Source organism: Crassostrea angulata, chromosome 8 (genome assembly GCF_025612915.1).
Source record: "Crassostrea angulata isolate pt1a10 chromosome 8, ASM2561291v2, whole genome shotgun sequence".
Taxonomy (NCBI): Eukaryota; Metazoa; Mollusca; class Bivalvia; order Ostreida; family Ostreidae; genus Magallana; species Magallana angulata.
The window spans coordinates 44,088,759-44,111,293 of record NC_069118.1 but is presented as its reverse complement, the minus strand read 5'-3'; the positions used below and the strand labels follow the sequence as shown (position 1 = coordinate 44,111,293).

Sequence of the window (22,535 nt, the reverse complement as noted above, 5' to 3'; positions counted from 1 at the left end):
CATTACAGTCACAGGCTGAAGGAAGAGACAAAAGAGGAAACAGATAAAAAAAACAATTAATGCAAAACATGAACAATATACATTGGCTCTGAATAATACTTAGGTACACGAATTATAATTGTTTAATGTAATACAATAACAGGATTTTGGGGTCGCCCCAGTACAGGTTCTCACACTGACTGCAGTCCCTTCCACCCCTCTCCTACTGACAGTCACACTGGCCATCAGTTTATGGCATATAGTGTCTCAAAATTTACCCAAATACAAATCATAAAATCTATTTTTATTTTTTTTTGCTGCTTTTAGCACATTTACATACTGTAGATTCCTAATATACACAAGAAGTAATATCAGTTTAAAAATCGCGAGAAGCACTTTTCACAGGTTCTAAAATCGCACCATTATTTTAAAGTTGTGAACCATAAGAAATGAGGAGAAAAATCCTACGTATGCGATTCTAACGATTTGATACAAAACAGCCTTATCGCGGAAATAAGTATTCGTGTAAAATAAGGAATCTACAGTAGAAAATGAGTCATAATTTATTTCTTATTATCTGATAGAGGGGTTGGGAGAGAATCAATTCTTACCTGATTACAGGTAATTCCAAGAGACCCCTCAGGGTCACACCTGCAGGCGGAGCAGCCCTCCCCACTTGTGATGTTCCAGTAGCCGGCCAGACAGGCATCACACCTTAGTCTGGTCACATTCGGGAGACATGGGTACTGCCCTGTCTCTCTATCACATGACCCAGCTGACCTGTCCGTACCATAGGGGTCACATACACACTCTGCACAAAAAAATAAATGGATCAAAATCTGTTTTTGAAATTGTCCTTCTTTGCACTAAAAAAAATTTAATAAAGTCTTCAATTTGAATAATCAAACCGTAACCAGAATTCAAAATAAGCTTATCTGTATAATATTTGATACAAATGTAATTGTCTGCATGATAAGAAACCTAATTTTTTTTTCATTCGCAAAACTCTTAAAACTGAGTGACTTTCATTCTGAGGAAAAACATTTTTTTTCTATTGTTTCAGTTTAAACAGATTAAAAACCCCATAATTATGGCTATTAACCCACAAATTCCCTTACCTACACAGCTCTGGGTTGTTGCATTCCCATGGTGTCCAGGCTTACTTTTCTCACAGCTGAACCCCTCAGTGTTAAAAAGACACTTGAGGCACTCCGCAGAGGATGTGTCACAGTTACCGTCCACATTGGGGTCAATGTTGTTGTTACAAAGGCAGGGTTCACATGTAATGTTGGCTACCAAGGGATTCCCAAAGTAGTTTTCTGCACACGTGTCACAGTTAGGTCCTACAATAAAGCAAGCACAGACCACAAAAATGCTTTGTAACGATAGAATATGTCATTCAAATATACATTACTTTCTTCTAAATTGACTTGATAATTACTAAATAAGATCTAAATTTCAGTGTTTCAATAGGAATTTGTGTAAATTAACAAATGACCTTGACCTTTATTGACCATATATCTCTGACCTTCACTATTATGGTAAACATTTCTAAAGTATCTACATTGTAATAATTCATGGTAACTGCTGGTCAAATGTATATCAATAGTATTGTCTTATTTTGCACATGTGTTATTAAGAGGTACTTATCTGTACCTTGATATCCTGGCAGACAGTTGCAGATAATGACCTCCTGTCTAGGGTCCTCTGAACAGGAGTCAGCATGCTGGGTGGGACCCCCAGGGCACATACAGGGGCAACAGGGCTTCCTGACATAATTCCTTGGGTCACCATAATAACCAGCATCACAACTGTGCAGAAAAAACATTCAGGAAATTTAATATCACTCCATGACATAATAACATAACACAACAAAACCTAGAATATCAAAACTTGGAAAAATGTGGAAAAATGTTCTTTTTTCAATAAACATGCTATATGTAAACCAATTTATCAATCTAATGATTTTTCAACATATCATTATCTATTATACATCACTCACACCCATACTACCAAGTTTAATGAAATTCCGATAAATAGTAAAAGTTTTAGAGCTGTTTTCAGACTTGTCTTTTGATTGACTTATACACACAAAAATATTAAGTTATACCATGATTTTTAAGTTTCAATTGCTTCTTAAACCTAGATTTAAGAAAATAAATCAAAATATTGAGAGTAAACTGTTAATTTACATAAAAAATCAGTATATTTAGTAAAAAAAAGTACACAATTTTTCTCATTTCTGGATACATTTTTACTCAAATCAAGAAAAATTGAATCACAAACACCACGAATAAGGAATTGCAAGAACGAGGAGGATATGTCGTTTCTAAAAAGGTGCTACATGTGATATTTGGAATGTTTGTCTGTGGAAACAATATTAGAAAGGGGAAAGTGGTTCACGGCCTCTCTAAATTAAAACATGAGGTATATAAATCAGTTTGGTTACCACGGTTAACAGCTAATCAATTTAACTTGATTACTAAAGTATCACCTGACGGTAAGTTGTACACTTTGTCAGGAGCTGAAAAAAGTCTGAGTAATGTTAAGGTTTTGCGCCCCCGCCCAAGTGATCCCAACCCTTACTCAAGAGTCACCAGACCCGACAGCCGGGAAATGAGGGTTGTAGACAAGGGTGTGACCATTGACATGATAAACGACCTGTATGTATCATATACCTAGTAGTGTATCAGCCCTGATACATGTGTTTTGGACTAGGTGAGACAGCAACTGGAAGCTAGGGCTGTATCGCCCTCGGGGCTGCTATTTCTCTGTCTCAGCCCGTCATCAATGGGGTGTATTGCCCTCAAATTTAAAATCGCTAATTTCTATATATCTCTGCTAAAAATTAAGACTAGTTTGTGAAATAACGATAGAATAACGAATATATAATACAAAGTATCACCTTACACGTCTGAATATTTTTATTTGTTGCCGAAAATTGAAAAATAATAATTAAAAAAATAGCGCCAAAGAATGATGTGTATCTAAGTATGGGGAGGTAACCTACACAAAGGTTGTGTATTTAGAACAATAGCACGCTTTATTTAATATCAATCAATGTTTAAATTATGGAGGATATAGAGAAGGATGGAACGAGACTGAATCTTAGAAAACCAGAGATTAGACTGTAAAAATTAAGTGGTTAAAGTAATGGACGCGCTTATGAACGTCAGTATGGGTCTTTATGAATGGAATCTGATGGGAAACTTACGAAATCCAAGTGAAAGAATTTGACTCATTACGAAGCTGCGTAGGAGGAAAGTTTCTCTCTCGATAATTTTGAATTCTAGAAGATAATGCTTCATTTCAGACGACACACTCTCTTCTACTGTACTTCAAATGACGATGGTTTGTCAACGAAGTCTGACAACTCTTACAGTATTAACATATAACGTTAAAAAGAAATAAAAACGAACAAGTTTTGTAAATCCGATAAAAAATCTTGTCTTCTTCGTGATTATTTATATTCCTTAATTGGAATTTTAATTTGAATTAAAGTCTTTGATTTAAAATATATGATATAAACAACATCACACTTTTGTTTTGATCTCGTCCCTGGTATCAGCCCTTGGATGGTATCGGCCCGGGCCCTTTGGGCTTGGGCCTATACCAACCGCTCGGGTTAATACCAGGGCCGAGATCAAAACAAAATTGTGATATTCTATATGTATCACATGCCAGGTGTAAATGCCAAGTTGCTGATTTTGAGATAAAATCTGAAACTAAGTGGGGGCTAGGCTGGTCATGGACATTTGGGTGCAAGAGGTGCAATGTGACCACTGATGGTGATGCCACCAGTTGTGCGGGGTTAGAAACCGCCCCTCAAAACACTCTGTCTCCCCTGTGGAAAACTAGCAGACTAGCCGATAGGATTCATAGGGGGCAAAGTCTGTTCCGTCAAGGTGTTAAAGCTGAATTCAGTCCAGAAATGTTTCCAGCACACACTAAAACTCAAAAGTCAGATTTGCAGAAAATGTTTGCCAATGACATCAAAAAACGATGCCACGGCATTTTTCAGGCTTTGTTTAAAAAACATAACGGTGACTTGAACAAAATTTCAAAATGCCTACCTAGAATCGTAGACAGGGTAATCAAGTGCTACAGTGGGGGTTGCAGTGAAGGTTGCAGATGGAGTGTAACTCTCTGTAAGGGTGGTAAGAAAACTAGCTGGTGGCACAAATCTGTTGGTCTACGGGCACATAATCTAGAACCAGGTGACCTAAAGTTAAATAAAAAAGACAAGGTTATTCTTAAATCATTACTTGGAATGGTTCTCTCGATCTCTGCCTTGAATGGAATGAAACTGAACACAACTACAAACAAGTGCGAGTCAGTCAATCGAACCATATCTGTCAGTCTTCCCAAAAACAAAACTTACAGTAGAAATGCAAAATCCCATGCTCTCTCAGGTCCGTTACGAGCTAACAATGGGGTAGACATGGCGGTGTGTACAACTCTTGCTTCCCTAGGAGTTCCCATTGGTGTCCAGTCTCAGTGATTGAAAGTTCTGCAAAGAATAAAACAAATATCAGAGTATAGCATAAAGCACGCAAAATCGCTGAATCAGAAAAAGAAGCGAGCATGGGCTCGATGTAGAAATGCAATACAGTATGTCAAACAAAAACTAAATCAGCTTGTAAAAACTGACTACCGAAAGAATCAGCTTATAGGGAAAAGAGTACCAATTCATTTCCCATAGGGCTCAATGTTAACCTAAACCCACCTGGCTAGTTTGCTATTATACTTACAGACATATCCTTGGTCACATTTGAAAGTTCATTCCAAGCACTAACACAAAATCAATAGAAATACATAGGGTCCCATGGCGTTTATAGGTCAAAATTGAGCTTGTTTACAACTTACAGCGATCCGCAGCAAATAAATCCAAGTCCCAAAATTGACACCCACCCCCTATTTCAACCCCTCTTATTTCTTCACTTTTTGCAGTACTTCTTCAATCCATCATTCATTTTAAACAGTGATAAATTTACTTTGAAATAATCATTATTTCAGCAATTAATTCAGCCAATCACCTTAGCCATACCTTTTTCTGCGCGGCTCAATCTTGTATTAACACTTCTCTGATGTCAACATCCGGTGCATTGGTACTCTCATTCCAGAATCGTCACTCTCGGGTCTGGCAAAACAAAGGTGTGAGAATTTAGAGAATCCCGATCCCGATCAACCTGGTTGCAGTCATTGGTGAAAAATGAATTGATATCAACTTTTAAATTCTTGTGTTCTTCAAATGTGTGTTTAAAAAATACAAACTGATTTACAATGAGTATGCAATAAAAATTATGTGCAATATTTTAAACATAAAATTTGTAAAGAAGAAAAAAAATTGTAGACCACTGGGGGAAAGGTTTGAGATGGGCCTCCAATGCTCTGCATATTTTTTTTTATTTTTATAAAATTACACAATACATAAATTTAAAGTGAATTAAATCTTACACCTTCAGACATACAGTTGACACACTGCATATTAATTCCATGTGGTTCAAGAGATGAGAGATGATCTGGGTTTATACATAACCGGTTGTGGCATAAATGAGAACAATCAAGAGATGGAGGGGGAATAAATCTGAGTTTAATAATTAAAGACAATTTAGCGGGGGAATAACTATGCCATTCCAGGTTAGGGATTTAACTTTAATCTGACCATATGACTTTGACCTCTGACCCCAACCTAGGGGGCGACTCGGGTGAAAAAGTCGCCTTGGGGCTTGCCACAGTCTACACTGGAGATTGGCAGCTACATAGCTTTTTTCATGTAATTTCTTAGAGTATTTAGCCACAAAAGCATCCATGTTGATGAAGAAGATGAACAGGAAGCGGATAAAATAAAAACACACACCGTTGAATTTTATATTTCAGATAAAAAATAAAAAATAAAAAAATCAGATATTTTTGCTACTTACTTAATATAGAAGAAAGGTTCAAAATATTTTCCTCTAACCTCTCACAGTGGTCCCCGGCAGTGTTATTACGGCATGCAATACACCTTCCAGTCAGGTCATCACAGGTTTCTGCATTTCCGTTACAGTCGCATGCCCTACACTGAGGAAATCCCCAGTATCTGGCCTCACACTGACTACAGTCACGAGATCCCACATTGTAGATACACAGACACTGACCAGTCTGGGCATCACAAAGGTTGTCCCGAGATCCATACTCATGGCAGTTACAAGCTGTCAATATAAACAAATTAAAGTTCATTATGTGTTACAGCATTAAAAACATGCAAGATTAATCCTTCACCTAAAGTAAAACTACATCAGGGTTGTCTCAAAAAATTGAAGTAGAAGGAAGAAATAAAAAAGTAGAAGGGGGTCTGGAGGTTAAGCTTATGGCTAGATTGTGTTTGAAATGCAAAAATAGCTGGGCAATTATGTCATTTTAGGTGGGAGAATTCCCTGCCTCCCGTGTCTTAGAGACAACCAGAAAATTTGTTTATATTCTATATTTGTCTATGTAACTTTAAGCATCAAAAATTGCTTTTCTACCGGTATATTTATGTTGAACCAGAATTCACTTTCTCTGTCAATAAGCACTCTAAGTGTTAAAGAAAATTTCATCATGCATAACATATCTACTGTTACAATGTTATAATTTTTAATACAAAGTATCGTTCTTGTAATAGAGTTACCCCTCTTTGCTTATAAAGTAAACAGGTAATAACTGGAGTGGAGGATAAGCACCAGTCATGTAAGCCTCATTGTTTATTGAATAATTCATTGAAAAGCTAATTAGATTGGTCATGTTCCTTGCATACACTGATCAGATGTTTATTTACACCTGTTAAGAGCTTCAGTGTACCTAATATTACATTATTTACTGTTCTACAATTTTTTGCATCTCTAAAAATAATTATCTGTAATTAATTAATATTACAGAAATTGTTAAATTTGTTTCATTGTCTGAAATTTTCATTAAAAATTAAGACTTGAAGTGAAAAAACGCGCTCGTGGTAGTGTCGCGATGGTATATGGGAGCAAGATTGGACCAAGGCGTTTCGCGCATATCAACGAGACCGGTCTCAGTGCCGCAAGGAAACTACCCGTGTCTGTGTAAAATACTGGCCTCGTAAATTACTCAATCCATTCATTTGCAAGTATTCATCATGTGCTACTAGTGAGTTTATATATATATATATATATATATATATATATATATATATATAGAGGATATCTATATTGTGTGGTTTTATATTTGCTTTATCCAACGAGTTGAAATGGTGTATATATTCGCGAGGCTTGCCGAGCGAATATAACCATTTCAACGAGTTGGATAAAGCAAATATAAAACCACACAATTATAGATGTTCTATTTATCTCATACAATTTGATTTATATTATGAAACTTTTGAGACAGTCCCTTATAGACCCGAATTGATTTTTTTCAAAGATAAAAAACGATGATGCAACGTTGCGTTATGCGGTTATTGTGACCTTGCGCCATATAATTTAGTACGTCATTTCTGAGATTAATCTAACTGTTTTAATGTAAGGTTTCACTGAAATAAACCTTAAAGTATTTTTTTAGCATTGAATAATTTTTCTTAGAGCTTATTCACTTGATTAAATGGAAATACTGATCAGAAGACTTGAATAATCAAGTTTGTTGACATTCACGAAGTTGCGAATGCTCGTTAGTTTGAATATTGACTCGAACGAAGAACAGTTGTTGATGTTTTATGAAAAACACTAACCTTATGATTCGAAAATGAAAATAGTGAATAAGGATGCTTACTGGTGGTGGAATAAAAGTCTTATGAAACATTATTTCGGTAAGTTCTTGTATATAAACACAACCAGAGCGTTCTGTTTTCATCGCGTCGTCAGGATGAACCACAGGCACCTGAATTTTTATCAATCAGTCGCTTAATAAGTCATATATCAAAAAATTCTACCCCTACTATATATAAATACACAAGGGTGTATTTATATATAGTAGGGGTAGAATTTTTTGATATATGACTTATTAAGCGACTGATTGATAAAAATTCAGGTGCCTGTGGATGAACTCCTTGATAGTTAACGTAATTTGCAGTTTTATAAAAATCACAAAGCAAATTGAAAGTCGGAAGGGGCCTAAACTTATCAAAAATCTTGACAAACAAGAAAAAAGGGCCTTGTCGTTACGGTTACGTATAACTTTGCAAAAAACGTGGGGGGGGGGGGGGGGGCCCCATCTCACAATAGCCCCCCGGTTCCGATGCCTATGCTACGCAGTTATGTGCTTTCCTTCATATTTGTAATTTGTAAATCTTTGACTAAATCAATTTTTTAAATCAATTTTTGTAGTAGATATAGTTATGATGAAAGTACTAGCAAATCTTCGAAAATAGGTCACTGAAGCGTTGAAGCGAGGGGCTGTGTCAAAAGTAGTTCCGACCGGAAGTATTTGATATCACCCGTGTGATATAGCAAAGGTTTATCACACGGGTAATATACACCACACGTATGAGATAAATATATTTGTTATACTTTCATGTTAAATACTGAAATCTGATTGGTTAAGACGCAGTTAATAATATTTACTATTAACAGTGGGACGGACAACTTCGGAATGGACATTTTTCCGGCGTTGCGCACCTCTTTCCATACACACTATTGACCAAAGTTTAGTACCAAATGGTGGGGTTTTTTATTCTAAATAAATTTATGGAAAAAAAATTGAAACATTTTTAGATAGTTTTTTAGATATTTGAACTTAAAAGTTCCAACCCCATGGGATTTTAGTTTGGAAAAAATACCCCACAGAAAACCCCATGCAAACCCCATGGGGTTTTGCAATAAACCCCATGGGGCAGAAAACCCCATGAAAATAATGTGGGGTTTAAAAACCCACTTTTTTCTTAAATAATAGTTTAGGGTTTTTAATCCCATAAAATAGATGTCATGGGATTTATTATCCCACATATGCATGGGGTATTTTATCCCATTTGTTCATAATATAAAATTACTAAAATATTTTACCAATCTATTAAAATACCAGTACTCACAGTGCAGACAGTATGGGGTGATGTTAACTAAACCAATCCAAGCAAATAAATCAGATTCTCAATAATAAGTTACTCGAGACTGATTTATTCATGTTTGCATTAGTTTAATGACTCTAGATTTTCTCTTGCATTGAATTATAATCCACAGATGTTGGTAATGTCTTCTAAAAATGCCTTTTTTTCAAATGACAAGTGTCAGCATCAGAGGTATGCTCTGTCATCCTTTAATTTGCCTAAAAATATGTCATGAAAACTATGTAAATTATGTTTAAAAGATATAACTAATTCAAAATAAGTATTGCCCTGCTTATTATAAAATTCTTTAAAATCTGACAGGTTGTAAATATTTATCAATACTGAACTGTATTGTATGTACCAATGTTATATGATCCACTAATAAAGGCATAAATTTACGGTTTATGCAATCACAAAGATTACATATAATATTTAAACTTCTGTTAAATAGCATAGCATATTAAAACAGTCTTAAATCTATGGTCTCACTATTTCGAGAAAATTCGGTCCAAGAATAAATGTTGGTTTTTTTTCATTACCTAGCTTTTCACTTGGAAGTATTAAAGAATATATAGACGTATAAATTTAAAATGAAACTGATTTGCAGTCAATGGAATTACCTTTGGAAATGGATAGAAGAAACACAAACTTAGCAACACTAGCCCTACCAACTTTATCAAGTACCAAGCGATGGAGTTGAAAACCGGATGTCGAAATAGTTAGACAAATCGGGACACAGATATTTCGATTAGAGCAGTCGAAATTTCATGAATTTCAAGTATAATGCCGTTTAATGAACTCGAAAATCCTAATATGTTTTACGGTGCGACCGTTGGGGCGAGCACAGCATGTGATCAAAAAATGAATTATGATAAATCAATAAAATAAAATTAACAACGTGAAATTTGAATGCCAAAAAATAAAACATACCTATTTTTTAGTAAATTTTCATTATTTATAGTTTATAAGATTTGTTATAATTTATTTATTTATATGTAGAACAATAGTTTAATCTCAGATACAATGTTGTTAAATAATAAAGATTTTAATATATAAATATTCATTGCACTGCATCTCCTCTTTTAAAGTGATTGTGATTATGATTGATTGATTGATTTCCCCCTTTTTTTTTGCAGTAGACATTTTTTCTTAAACTTACATATAAAACTTGACTCATCATAGAGCTCCCCCCATGCTTAATTTTTTTTTTCATTTTTGTCAATTTATACATAGAAAATCGACTTACCATGGATTTGCCCCTCCACTTTAAAAAAAATAATTAATGTTTAATTTTATTTTTAATTTACGCTTAAAAATATTTGCTTATCATGTTAAAAGAACATGGTGTTGCCCCCCCCCCCCCCCCCCCCCCCCCCGTATGTAATAAATTGAAGTGAAAATAAAGAAACCATTGAACTGCTAAAGAGCTGAAAGATTAGAATTTTCATGATTTATTTTTCTTTTTGCTTGCAAAGATTTTTTGGATGAGGCTGCCATCCACCCACCCACCCCCTTTAAAAAAAGGCGCTGCTACGCATAACGTTACATATCAGGAAATTACCGTAATTATAGTGAATAAAATATTTGTGAGCATTCATCCAAATTAGTGCAATTTACAACTGTTTCCTGTATCTGAAGAAATGTCCTTATTCGTCAGCTGTTCTTTATCTTAGCCTTTGCAAGATTTTGAGAGGATTTTGGTCATTTCAGCAGATTTACAATAACTTCAATTAGAGTAATTTCCCCTTATCAGTGCTTATTGTGACGTCAAAGCTGACGTTGGTTAAGTGTCGTCTTACTCTTTAAAACTCCCCTGAGAAATAAAAGTATGCGAAGTATACTGTTTTATTTACTTAAAAAGCATGATGTTCTTAAAATTACACATCTTATAAGCTTTTCAAAGGTTTTACTTTGATTCTCGGGAGAACGTGATGTTGGAACGTGAGGTTGGAAACCATTGGTACTATGAATTGTGGGTCAAAATTTACTGACTCCGAAAAAATATATCGGATCAATGTGTAAACGTTTGTGACGTCACACGATTATTTTTGATTGAAAGTGTACTGAGGTGAACTTTAGAGGTAACATTGACTGTATGTCGCTTACATCGTTATTGTTTTTACTGTCTAAATTTGTCTTCCTGATTCTCGTGAGAGTGTGAAGTGATAAAAATTGCCATGATTACAGGGAACTACTGGGACGATTAAAACGATGCATTACTGGTCCGATTTACTGACGCCAAAAAAATCCGTTGAATGAATGTGCAACTAGTCCGAATTTTCTATTCACACACGCCTTGCCGGTAGAGCTCGCTTCGCGCCGGCGCTGCGCGCCGGCGAGCTGCGCTCGCTATTAGTTATTTAACATCCTGAACACCGTATTATTATATAGATTATTCATCTAACTATAAACATGATGAATTTAGTGTCAATGGTGGGGGTGGGGGGGGGGGGGGGGGGTTATAACAACTAATAAATAAAGTGTGCAAAATGTTTTATATCATTATACTATTAGTAAAACCAATAATTATTATAAAATTCTTAATTTAACAGGAGATAGCAAGGTGGTTATCAAGGTATATATGTACAATAATACTTTTCGACGGATAATTTCAGCTTGTGTACATGTTTTCTTCAATGGGGGGGGGGGGGGGGGTACTTGATGAAAAGTCCCGTTGATTTTTTCTTTTCCGTAGAATGTTTTAGTGAAAGAGTATAAATTTTGTGATAATGTCCAGGAGCTATTTTGGATAATAAAAAATAGATACCATGGCTATAGTACATCAGAGGCATGTGACAAAATCAGTGCGTTTAAATATACTGTAGAAGCCTCTCACAATAATTATTTTGTTTTTAAATTAATTCATAGCATGTATACCGGTAAGTACCTCTTATCTATTTCTTTCCCACTCTTCCCATTGTATAGGACTTATCTCAAGCGAGCAAAAGCTGGAGCAAAAGCTGGAATTTTATTTAAAATCGAATTTCCCATTGCAATTAATTTGGCAAGTATATATAAAGGATAACCTTTATACAAAATAAACCAGTGCTTGAAATACATAGTCATGGAGAACAAATCATGCAGTTTTTGTAATGATTTTAAAGCTTAATCATGAGAATACTTGGAGTGATTTCCACACCGGCAATAATAACAGAGTCTAAGGCCGACAAAAAGGCATCACAAGCTAAGTCAAAGGATGAGGCCCATTGCACATTTGTATCGTTTAATATATTCCCACGATTTCATAATAAACTGAACAAGACCAATCCCTGTGTATACATGTACTTTGTATTCACTGTCTATATTTCAACACATGTGTATACATATCATCGGAACGCTGTGTATACTAAATATATCAATGCATGCTTGATTTTATGTTGTCAAATTTGTATCGAGCCGAGAAGGAACTGTTATTGGATTGATATTATTTTAATTTTTGTGGCATTTTACAGAAAGAAAATTTGGAGAAAAATCATTGCCGGCCGTGAGATCCGAACCCACGACCCTTGGGTCTGAAGGCCAATGCGCTACCATATGCGCCACGGCGCTCATTAATTTCTTCTGATGTAATTAAATATTTAAACGATATCAAAAAGGGTCATTAACTGATTACGGAAAAATGATAAATAAATGGTGTTTTTTTTAACTAAGATATTTTAAAATCTCATTACCTATTTTTATACTCATCAGATATGATTTAGTATTCAATAATCGTTTATTTAATTACCCCTGGGCGTCGGAAGGTATTCATACCCATAGCGACAAATTTTATCGATAACAGCAGGGGGGTGGGGGGGGGGGTCGAGATTAACCTAATTTGACTCGAAATAATGATATATCTACGACGTGTCCAATGATTTTTACATTTAATGTTATATCATTGTTACATATTTACTACTATCAGAACCAATGCAAAATCATTGTACTTGATCTTTGTTTCCATTTTACGACATTTAATTTAATTAGTTTATATTAATGTATGATCATTTACTTATTAGTCTCTGTTGCACATCCAGAACGTCTAATTTCTTGCCGAAAAACACTTTGAAATATACTGATTGTTATATTTATCCTTCCAGTATTGATATTAGAATGCAGAAATAATTCATTACTGATAATTGTATTAAGGTTGTTTAAGATGTATAAAGATATTTTTACTACAGTAACTTTCAGTACAATGCACAATGTTTGATATGCTTATTCATTGTTACAGTAATATTCTCCGATAATTGGAAATGGCTTGCATCTTGTTATAAATCATAAAAGCTAGTGAAACGTATTTTCTTTACTTTTATCAAATTAATGCCCTGTTAATTGTGATCACACGCCCAGAAACCACTTCACCAGTGTTCACTGCTCAATTGAACACAGATCGCTGCAATCATTGCGCTGCAATAAACTGGTCAACAGTGATACATCTTTGCAGAAAAAATCCGACGAAGGTCATTAAATAGATGGTTAATATATAAATAGTGCCTGTTTGGGAGGGTAACAGTTGAAATTGACACCCCAAGAAAAACCATTGTCAACCGACGCGAAGCGGAGGTTGACCAATGGTTTTCGAGGGGTGTCAATTTCAACTGTTATCCTCCCAAACAGGCACTATTTATTTTGTTATACTGAATGTCTTTTTTAAAATTTTTAAGAAAATTTTACTGCCTTTATATAGGAATAACGTGAATTCTACAGCGAACCGTACGCGCATAATTTTCGCGCATGTAACATTTTTTAATGTTACCCCGTTGCCAAGTGCGTTGCTAACGCTGAGGGTAATAGTAAATATTATTAAACTGCGTCTTAACCAATCAGATTTCAGTATTTAACATGAAAGTATAACAACATAACATATCGTTTAACCATTCAATTATTGCTCTGATAAAAGTCCCTAGAAAATAAGGGCGACCAAAAGGAGTTCAAACTAAATGAATACCCAGGGATTAATTTCAAGCGCATACATGTACCCAGTACACTTTTATTTAAAAATTTAAATCTACGTCCCAACCCATTGCCTTTAATCCCAACCCCCCGATCCCGGTAGCGATATACATCCTGATCAGAGCCGTTTAAGTGTGTTCAAAATGCACTGTTTATGAAAAGGTCCAAGTTGCATATATTTTAACATCGATTATAAAATGCGTTGTGTGTGGGGGGAGGGGGGGGGGGGTGATAGCCTCTCTTAACATCTTGTTTTCCAATTTTTCATATTCTCTCCCAAAAGAGTGTGTGTGGGAGGGGGGCGTGGGGGTGGGGGTGGGTGAGCTCTATGATATAACTCAATTATAATAAAATCTTTGCTGCAGAAATAGACCCCCCACCCCCCACACAGCCGGCCCCCAAGTTGACATCCAGATTAATTGCAGCCCCCTGTCCATTACTTTGTTCCTGCTCTACACGTGCACAGCTCGATCGGGACACCTGCTCTCACGTGTCGAGTGTATGTACCTTTGCTTCGTTTGAACAATAGGGTGGTTAATTGGTATACACAGAACGTACCCGTTACAAAGACAGGTAAGAATTCTTAGTTAATTGCAAGGTCTGTGAAAGAACAATAGGTGCTAATGAGGTATACACAGTGTGTCTCCTTGGTTCATCTCAGGCCAGCCCACTCTCATCTATGTTAGAAAAACACCCAGAGCTACATTCTAATTAAATTATTCATTCAAACAATATTAGAAGACAAATGTAAAACTATTAAAACACACATGCTGCATTTTCCTTAATTGGGAAGGGTTTATGGATTTTTTTTTTTAACTCTTATATTCTTATTTAGCCGTAAACGTACAACACCAAATTTTTGCAAAATTAATTTCACCTAGGTCCACTTTTCAGAATTTTACATTATTGGACTATTTTTTCTTTTTTTTTTAATCTAAAGTTGAACAATCCAATACATTTGTATAAAATAAAGTGATCACAACAGCTTTTAAGTACATTTACTTCAAATCCAAATTGTTCCTTGAAGAGAGAGAGAGAGAGAGAGAGAGAGAGAGTTGTTGTTGAACATGAGTTAGTAGTTGATTGACAGCTTTATATAATCTCTATTATACAGTCAAATTTGAGTAAGTCTATTAACAAGAAGAAGAAAAAGCCAAGTTTCCCATCTCTTATAGAAATCATCTAATCTGCAATTTTTTGTAGCAATATATTTTAGAGTCGATATATGTTCTTTCAATATCTATTATTAATTCATGAATTGATAGTATTTCCTTAGACACTTTTTCCAATAGATATGGGATTTCATAATCAAGAAGATAGAATAAATGTCTATAGAAATAGGCTCAGGGTGTAGCCCGAATATAAAAGTTATTTTAATCTTATATGCCAGAATATCTGCACACAGTAGGAATGAATAGGGGGGGATTGGGTCGCCTTGGTGAAATCCTCTGCTATGTTTGAAAAATTTTGAAAGGTTCCAGCTTGTGTGACTGATGATTCTATATTACATTGACAAGTAGATATCTAAGATTGAATGGATGCTCCAAAGTTGAAAAAATCTTAATATTTGTGAATAAATTTCCATGTGAAGTATCAAATGCTTTTTTTTTTTTAAAAATCAATTATGAATAATACACCAGAAATGTCCCCCCCCCCCCCACCCATATGTTGCATAAGATCATATATCAGCTTAGTATTTTCACCAATATATCTTCCTGGAATGAAACCTGTTTGATCGGGACTACTATTTATATCAAGCATATTTTTAATTCTCTGAGCATTACACTCATAACTTATTTTATAAGCAATGTTTAGAAGTGTAATTGGTCTCCAATTGTTAAAATACCATCTTTTGGGATACGGGTAATTATTCCTTGTTTCTGTTTGACATAGTTCCCGAACTTTGCATGTACCCATATTAAAATTATGGCAAATAATAAGAGTCCAGGCAGTGATGGATTTACAACAGAATTCTATAAAGTTTTTTGGAATAAGATAGGACATTTTGTGGTTCGATCATTAAATTAATTTAATGATCGAACCACAAAGGAAATTTCACCTTCTAAGGAGTCTCTTTGTTTATTATTATTAAGTGTTTTTTTTCAATGTATGTTAAAATTTTATTTCGATTATAGATAATGTTTTCATTTTTATTTTATAAATTCTTATAAAAACTTTTTAATTTCATTCATTCAGAATTTCCCTTTGGTTTGTAATTTCTTACAAGTTCTCATGTGTCGTGTGTATATAGTGCTTTAATTGCTCTGTTGATTGTAGCATTAGGAGAACAATAGGGTGGTCAATAGGTATACACAGAATGTGCCCATTACAAAGACACGTAAGATTTCTAAGTTAATTGCAAGGTCTGTGAAAGAACAATAGGTGCTAATGAGGTATACACAGTGTGTCTCCTTGGTTCATCTCAGGCCAGCCCAGCACTCTCATCTTCTAAGTTACAAAAACACACCAGGCTACATTCTAGAAATTAAATTATTCATTCAAACACAATATTAGAAGACAAATGTAAAATTGTTAAAACATACATGCTGCATTTTCCTTAATTTGGGAAGGGTTTCTGGATTTTTTTTTAACTTTCATACTCCTATTTAGACATAATATATGTACAAACACCAAATTTTGCAGATTAATTTCACCTAGGTTCACTTTTCAATGATAGAAAATCTTACAGTATTAGAATATTAGACTATTAAATCTCTAATTGAATGTACAATGTATCTATACATGTACATATTCTGGGTACATACATGTATTTACATGGATGTCAAGTTTCATTTATATCAATATCATCCTGGCCTCAATCAATTTAATTCAATTTTATACATCCTGAAAAAATTATCCCGATATGCAAACAAATTACATTGTTTCTTCAATGAAGTGTTTCTAAAAATACGCAAACCCATTGTGCATTTCTTGAATCTCCTAGAATAATGTCCAGTTCAGTCTTTGATATATGCTATCATACAATGCATTATTTTGTAGTAATGAGGTTATTTCTTAAAATTATTGCTATTTTCATAATCTCATTATTAATCAAGCTCTGTAACTTGATACATTAATATGTTATCCTATTGGGAATGCATAAGTTAAACTTATTAACAAGTTAAAATTTCAAAAGTCTATAAACTCGGTCAGCTATAAATTACTACATGTTATTTGCATGTATCTCTGGTATTCTTTGAGTGCTCAGATGATAAGTCTTATTTGGGTCACACAAAATTGTTGATCATAATTAACACATAATTTTTGCAATAAAACAAACACTGCCATATATGCTACTATGCCAGATAATCAGTAACCTAATGGCGAATTTGGATTGTACATGTAGATGTACATGTAATATCAAAATACAATTTTATATTCAACTGAATAGCGCGTACTTGTCACTCAGATTTATAAAATTGATATTATGGAATCATACCAGCAGGATTTTTTGATAATGAAATTCAAATTATGACTGCATTGTTTTATCCATTAAGTAAACATACATGTAAATGTCAAGGAGGAGAAAAATACATTCAATGACTAAGTGGCTAATTTTCTTATCAATCTTTTTGTATTAGTGAAGATCAATTTAAGGTTCTAATATTTTTTTAAACATGAAGATTGAGATAACAATTATTTGCTCTAATTAATATTTATATTGACAATCAGGGAAAATGAGCTGCCAATGCACTACCGGTATTAGAAGTTCTTGATCAGTTATCAGTTGTATTCGATACCTTATTACACCTCATAATATATATTCAAGAATAAGGGTTGTCTGCCGCAATCTACATGTAACTATATATGTAGAACTAGTTAAACTTTTTAAATACATGTATAATTTTATCACATACATGCATCCTGAGATACAATCTACGTTAATTTTCTAAATACAACTGAGACAGGTTTTTTTGTCGATTAAAGAAATATGTCAATTAGATATATACATGTAGTGGATATAGTGTATTTCTTACATGTGGGTCGGGGCGGGGTTGTTAAAATTGTTCTGCATGCAAAGTTAAACACTAACTAGAGGAGCCCAATCTCAATTTGTTCTCTAAAAATTTTACCTTTCTTACTGGCCAGCATGCACAAGCCCCAAGTAACTGCTGGAAGCAACTGTACTTGGGATATTGTCTACCCATGCAAAAAATTATCAATTATTGGGGGGACCCATACATCCTCTTTTTCAAGCAAAAATCAAAAAGTGAAAATTTTGGCAACATTGTTACAGTAGCATTTTCTTAATCTATTCGATAAAATAAACAACCATGCAATATTAAAGTGCCATTATATGAACAATGGACATGTGCTCCACTCCCAAACAAATGATTGCAATAATTATTCTGACTGTACTCCAAAAATAACCATTCAAATGTCTGGTTTCCCCCCCTCCTTTTTCATAAATTAGACAGGTCTTTCAGACAAAACTATAAATATATCCACTGCCATCTTTGACATTAAGTCTAAGAGTTTATTTCTCACAAAAACACTTTATAATCAGAACGCTTAGGTTGTGCAATTTTAAGTCGAAATTTTCAAATTTAATCTTATTTCATTTAAAAATAAAAAAGTTAATTCTGTTTTAGTAACATCCCCATTCCCGGCTGAACCAATCACCTTGTACCGGGTAATAACAGTTTCTGTAAATTGCTTTTAAGATTAATTATGACCACTTTTAATTCAAAAGCCATTTTTATTACAATCAGTTACATCAAGAATTCTGTACATTTAAACGATGTAAACACATTGACTATTCCCCTTCGAATAAAATGTTTCATGTTATATTTTACCCCTTGTCTAAAGTCAACACAACAGTCATAGCTGCAAGATGATCAATTAAAAGTTTACCGGTACTTTGGATCATAATGAACCTAATATAAGTCATTAAGGACCTACATATCCCATACCAATTTCAACAGGAGACATCTCTCTAACTAATGCTAATCACTAAAAACTATTTTATGACTTTTTGCAACACAACATAAGCCTGAAAGTAGAGCAATTCTCCATTTCACCAAATAATTGACAGTACAAATAATCTAAAACAGTCCCTTGCTACCTTTCACTTACACTAACTTTCTATAAAAAAGAGTTTTGTATTATAATAAGAAAGAATATGCAGTTCTAAAAAAAAAAGTAAACCCCATAATATGCCACTTCCATTGAGGTTTAAGAAAAAATATAACCATTTAAGTGATCCCACTATCTCCACTTCACTTAATCATCTTTCTATAAGTATAAACATGCACAGATTCATGGGGTTTAAATTTCCTGCAGTAAAACATTTTTACTAAATAATCATTAAGAAGTCAATTGCTCTTCAGTCTCCTCTAATAAGAAACCTTAATTATTCAATACTACAAGTACCTGGTATCTTCATGATATTATCATGATAAAAGCATAACATCACATAGAAATACCCTTACATGTATACCCTCCCCCTATCTTTTGATTTTCATGAAGTGCAGCTAGATGTTAAAAACCTTTCACATATAGGATCATAAAACCTATGGCAATTTCCTCGAGTCAATTCTCACACACATTTGAAAACAATTGTCATAGAAACTAAAAATTGACCTTTAGATTTGTAGCATTTTACATGTATATATTTATACATAGCCACAGACAAAGAGACATTCCATCCGGCATATGATATTTCTTGATTCCATGAAAAAGTGAGCTTAATTAAACACTCATTTTTAGTGAATATCTAATATATACTTATAGCTTTATGGTGTTTCTACTCTCTTGTCAACCATGCTAAAGCAATAAGACCTACATGTATAGCTACCAGTGTGATGTATGCTTTTAAGTAAAATAAGATTAATATACAGCTGGATAGCTGCATGGTGATAATAGAATTTCATGGAAAAATATTCAAATTTTACCTATGTTTTTCTACATGTATATTAAATAAATATTCCAAATATACCAGTACATGTATATATTTTTTTTTCATTTTGAAAATAATTTTCAAAATAGATGTTATTTTTACAGTCAAAGATACATTTACATATTCTACATGTTAACTGAAGGATGAGGTGATTTTCCACATGTACTAGATGTATTCAATATTATTCAAATATAACTTTTGGACAGAAGAAGCAACAGAGCAAACATGGGTTTTTTTTCATTTTGTTTTCTATGATAACTTTGTTTGTCTACATGTCAACTTAATTTCAAAAATATTTTTTTTACTGTAACAGAAACAAACACTTGTGCTAGGGTCATAGACCCCTTCACGGTAACTGTGATGACTGCTCTTTTGCAGGGCAAAATGACTTTATTGGGTGAAACATGACGTACCATTAAACCAGGCCCCCTGAATCTCTAGGCAGGTGCTCTACCAACTGAGCTATCTGGCACTGGTATTCGAACAGGTCTGACCATCACATTCCTCCCCCCTTAAATGATCTTCGCCCTTATAGATCAACCCAGACTCTTCCCCTGGCAGGAGTTAACCTGTCAGTTCCAGGGGTTGGTCACGGCACCAAATGTAACAGGATGGGAGAAATATGATGGTCGTGATTCGAACACGGGCCCCCTGATTCTCTAGTCAGGTGCTCTACCAACTGAGCTATCTCGCCCCGGTATTCGAACTGGTCTGCATGAACATCACAAGTACTTAAACTTCACCATAATTTATCATATTTCCCTGCAAGAGAGCAGTACCACTCTTACAGTAAAGGGGTCTATGAGGTTTATTGAAACCCTATTCCAAGTTAAATGCATTTCATAAATTGTAATTACTTAAAATAACAGTTTTATGATCATTCCTGCTGTTAATCAACTGCACTTATTATAACTTAATGAAAGTATACTGATCCATTTTCATTTAGTATAATTTTCACAAAAATATGGATTCATGGCAGTTATGATTTGTATTCATATCAAACTGAAACTTTTTTTTTAAAAATTGCTGCCATATAACATGTATATAATTCATATTAGTTTAATTATTAAATTTATCCTCATATAAAAACCAAGACAATTAATAAAATCAGTAAATCATATAATAAATCCAAAAATGGAAAGGGATAAACCTTATTTACTTATGTAATATATATACCATTTGCTATATTAATTCCAGGTTATATGACATGTTGCAATCATAAAGTTTTGGTTTTTCAATGTTGCAAAAAAATCAGTCTAATATGTCTATAAAATAAGTTCAACATTCAGGGATGTATTCATCATTAGGGATCAAACCCATGCAGACCAGTAGAAGTAATAGGGGGGGGGGGGGGGGGGGGCAGGGGTGAATTCCTAGGGAGGGAGGATGAAAACCAATTTTAAGGGGTAATTAGCACATTAAGGGGAAGGTGTGTGGGGTGTCTTTAGGTATCTTAATTGGGGTTTGTTCTTTCTTTTAACTTGGAAATGCATGCACTTACACTGGGAAGTATATGAAATAGGGTTTGCCAGAAATAAGCAATGTTAAGTTGCTAGCTAGCTCTCAGAGAAGTTCAAACAGTTTGCAGTTACTACTATAAGATATACCCAATTTAAAATGCCATGTTAAATGTCAACATACACTTGCCTCGGATGTAAATATCTTTACCACGCTTCGCGCTTGTGTATACAACAGAGTTTATGACCACTGTTCGCTGATGCAGCCGTTGTACAATATATTCACCATTACACTGCAGTACTGCAGGTACTGTACTCCAATATATGGTCGAGGATACACCTGTACACTAATGTAAAAAAAAAAACGATCTTTTTTCTGAGACAACAACCGTCACCGCAGTTCCGCCGGCCTTATACAATGTTCTGATCTATTTCTAGAATATTTTAAAATATATTTTTTTAAATGAAATAACTTCAAAACAGACAGTTTCGTGTATTAGCTTCCCCAATTGCATGTTCTGATTTTAGTCAACACCTGTCATAGTCTTAAAAGCGCTTACTGTTACGTTATTATAAGTCTGGAAAGAACAATCTGAAACAAACACGATGCAACATTTGAACAAGAGTCACAGTGTTTGGACTGAATCATGCATTTGTAAATTGTTTCTCGTGTAAATAATTTTCCGAGAATCTAATTTTCGATGGCGTGAATCAGTTCACTAAACAACACCTTCAAAGAATTCATTTGCTGTAAGTACAAAATAAGGGATTGTAGATTTTTGCGTGTGAAACTTGCTCTCGTAGTTCATTATATACTCATAATATCACGAGTTCTTCTTCTTGACGAACACAGAACCCCAGACAGTATATATATGTTGTAGATTGATATTGAATAGGCTAACTGGTCCAGTTTTATTTTGCTGTTTGTGATTTTTACCTAATCGTTTTGCTGTTGAAATATTTTTACTTTTAAAACTTCATTGCAAGCAAAATTTTTGATTGCAACATTACAGACTACATGTAATACGTCCTAGCTGACCAAAATTTTGATAAATACCACATCTTGCCATTGCAATGTGAAAGTCACAATTAATTTAGGATAACTTAGGAAATTAATTAATAAGTAGACTTTGTAAGAATACATGAACAGGTACTTTCCAACAATTGACATTAGCATGATTAGGTTAGTTAAGTTTTCACCTGGGCTGCTATATATTTTCCTTGATTTTTAAATGCTAAT

At 34.2% G+C, this 22,535-nt stretch overlaps 1 protein-coding gene and 1 pseudogene across 1 annotated transcript; both read right to left on the bottom strand.

Moving 5' to 3' along the window:
* The window catches only part of LOC128159006 (laminin subunit beta-1-like), a 32,076-nt pseudogene extending 27,598 nt beyond the window's left edge, over window positions 1-4,478 (bottom strand).
* LOC128161001 (laminin subunit beta-1-like) lies at window positions 9-6,690 on the bottom strand. The gene is made up of 7 exons (XM_052824274.1): window positions 6,684-6,690; window positions 5,942-6,173; window positions 1,636-1,790; window positions 1,098-1,322; window positions 591-790; window positions 135-202; window positions 9-15 (listed from the first exon to the last, which is right to left on the bottom strand). Exons 1-7 carry the CDS (start codon window positions 6,688-6,690, stop codon window positions 9-11), a joined length of 894 nt encoding a protein of 297 aa, XP_052680234.1.
* Window positions 6,691-22,535: the final 15,845 nt, after the last annotated feature.

Coding starts and splice junctions, on each gene's coding strand:
- LOC128161001 (XM_052824274.1), bottom strand. Junction 1,323..1,635: donor CTGTCTGCCAGGATATCAAG/GTACAGATAAGT, acceptor GCTTTATTGTAG/GACCTAACTGTGACACGTGT. Junction 791..1,097: donor AACAACCCAGAGCTGTGTAG/GTAAGGGAATTT, acceptor TTTTTTGTGCAG/AGTGTGTATGTGACCCCTAT.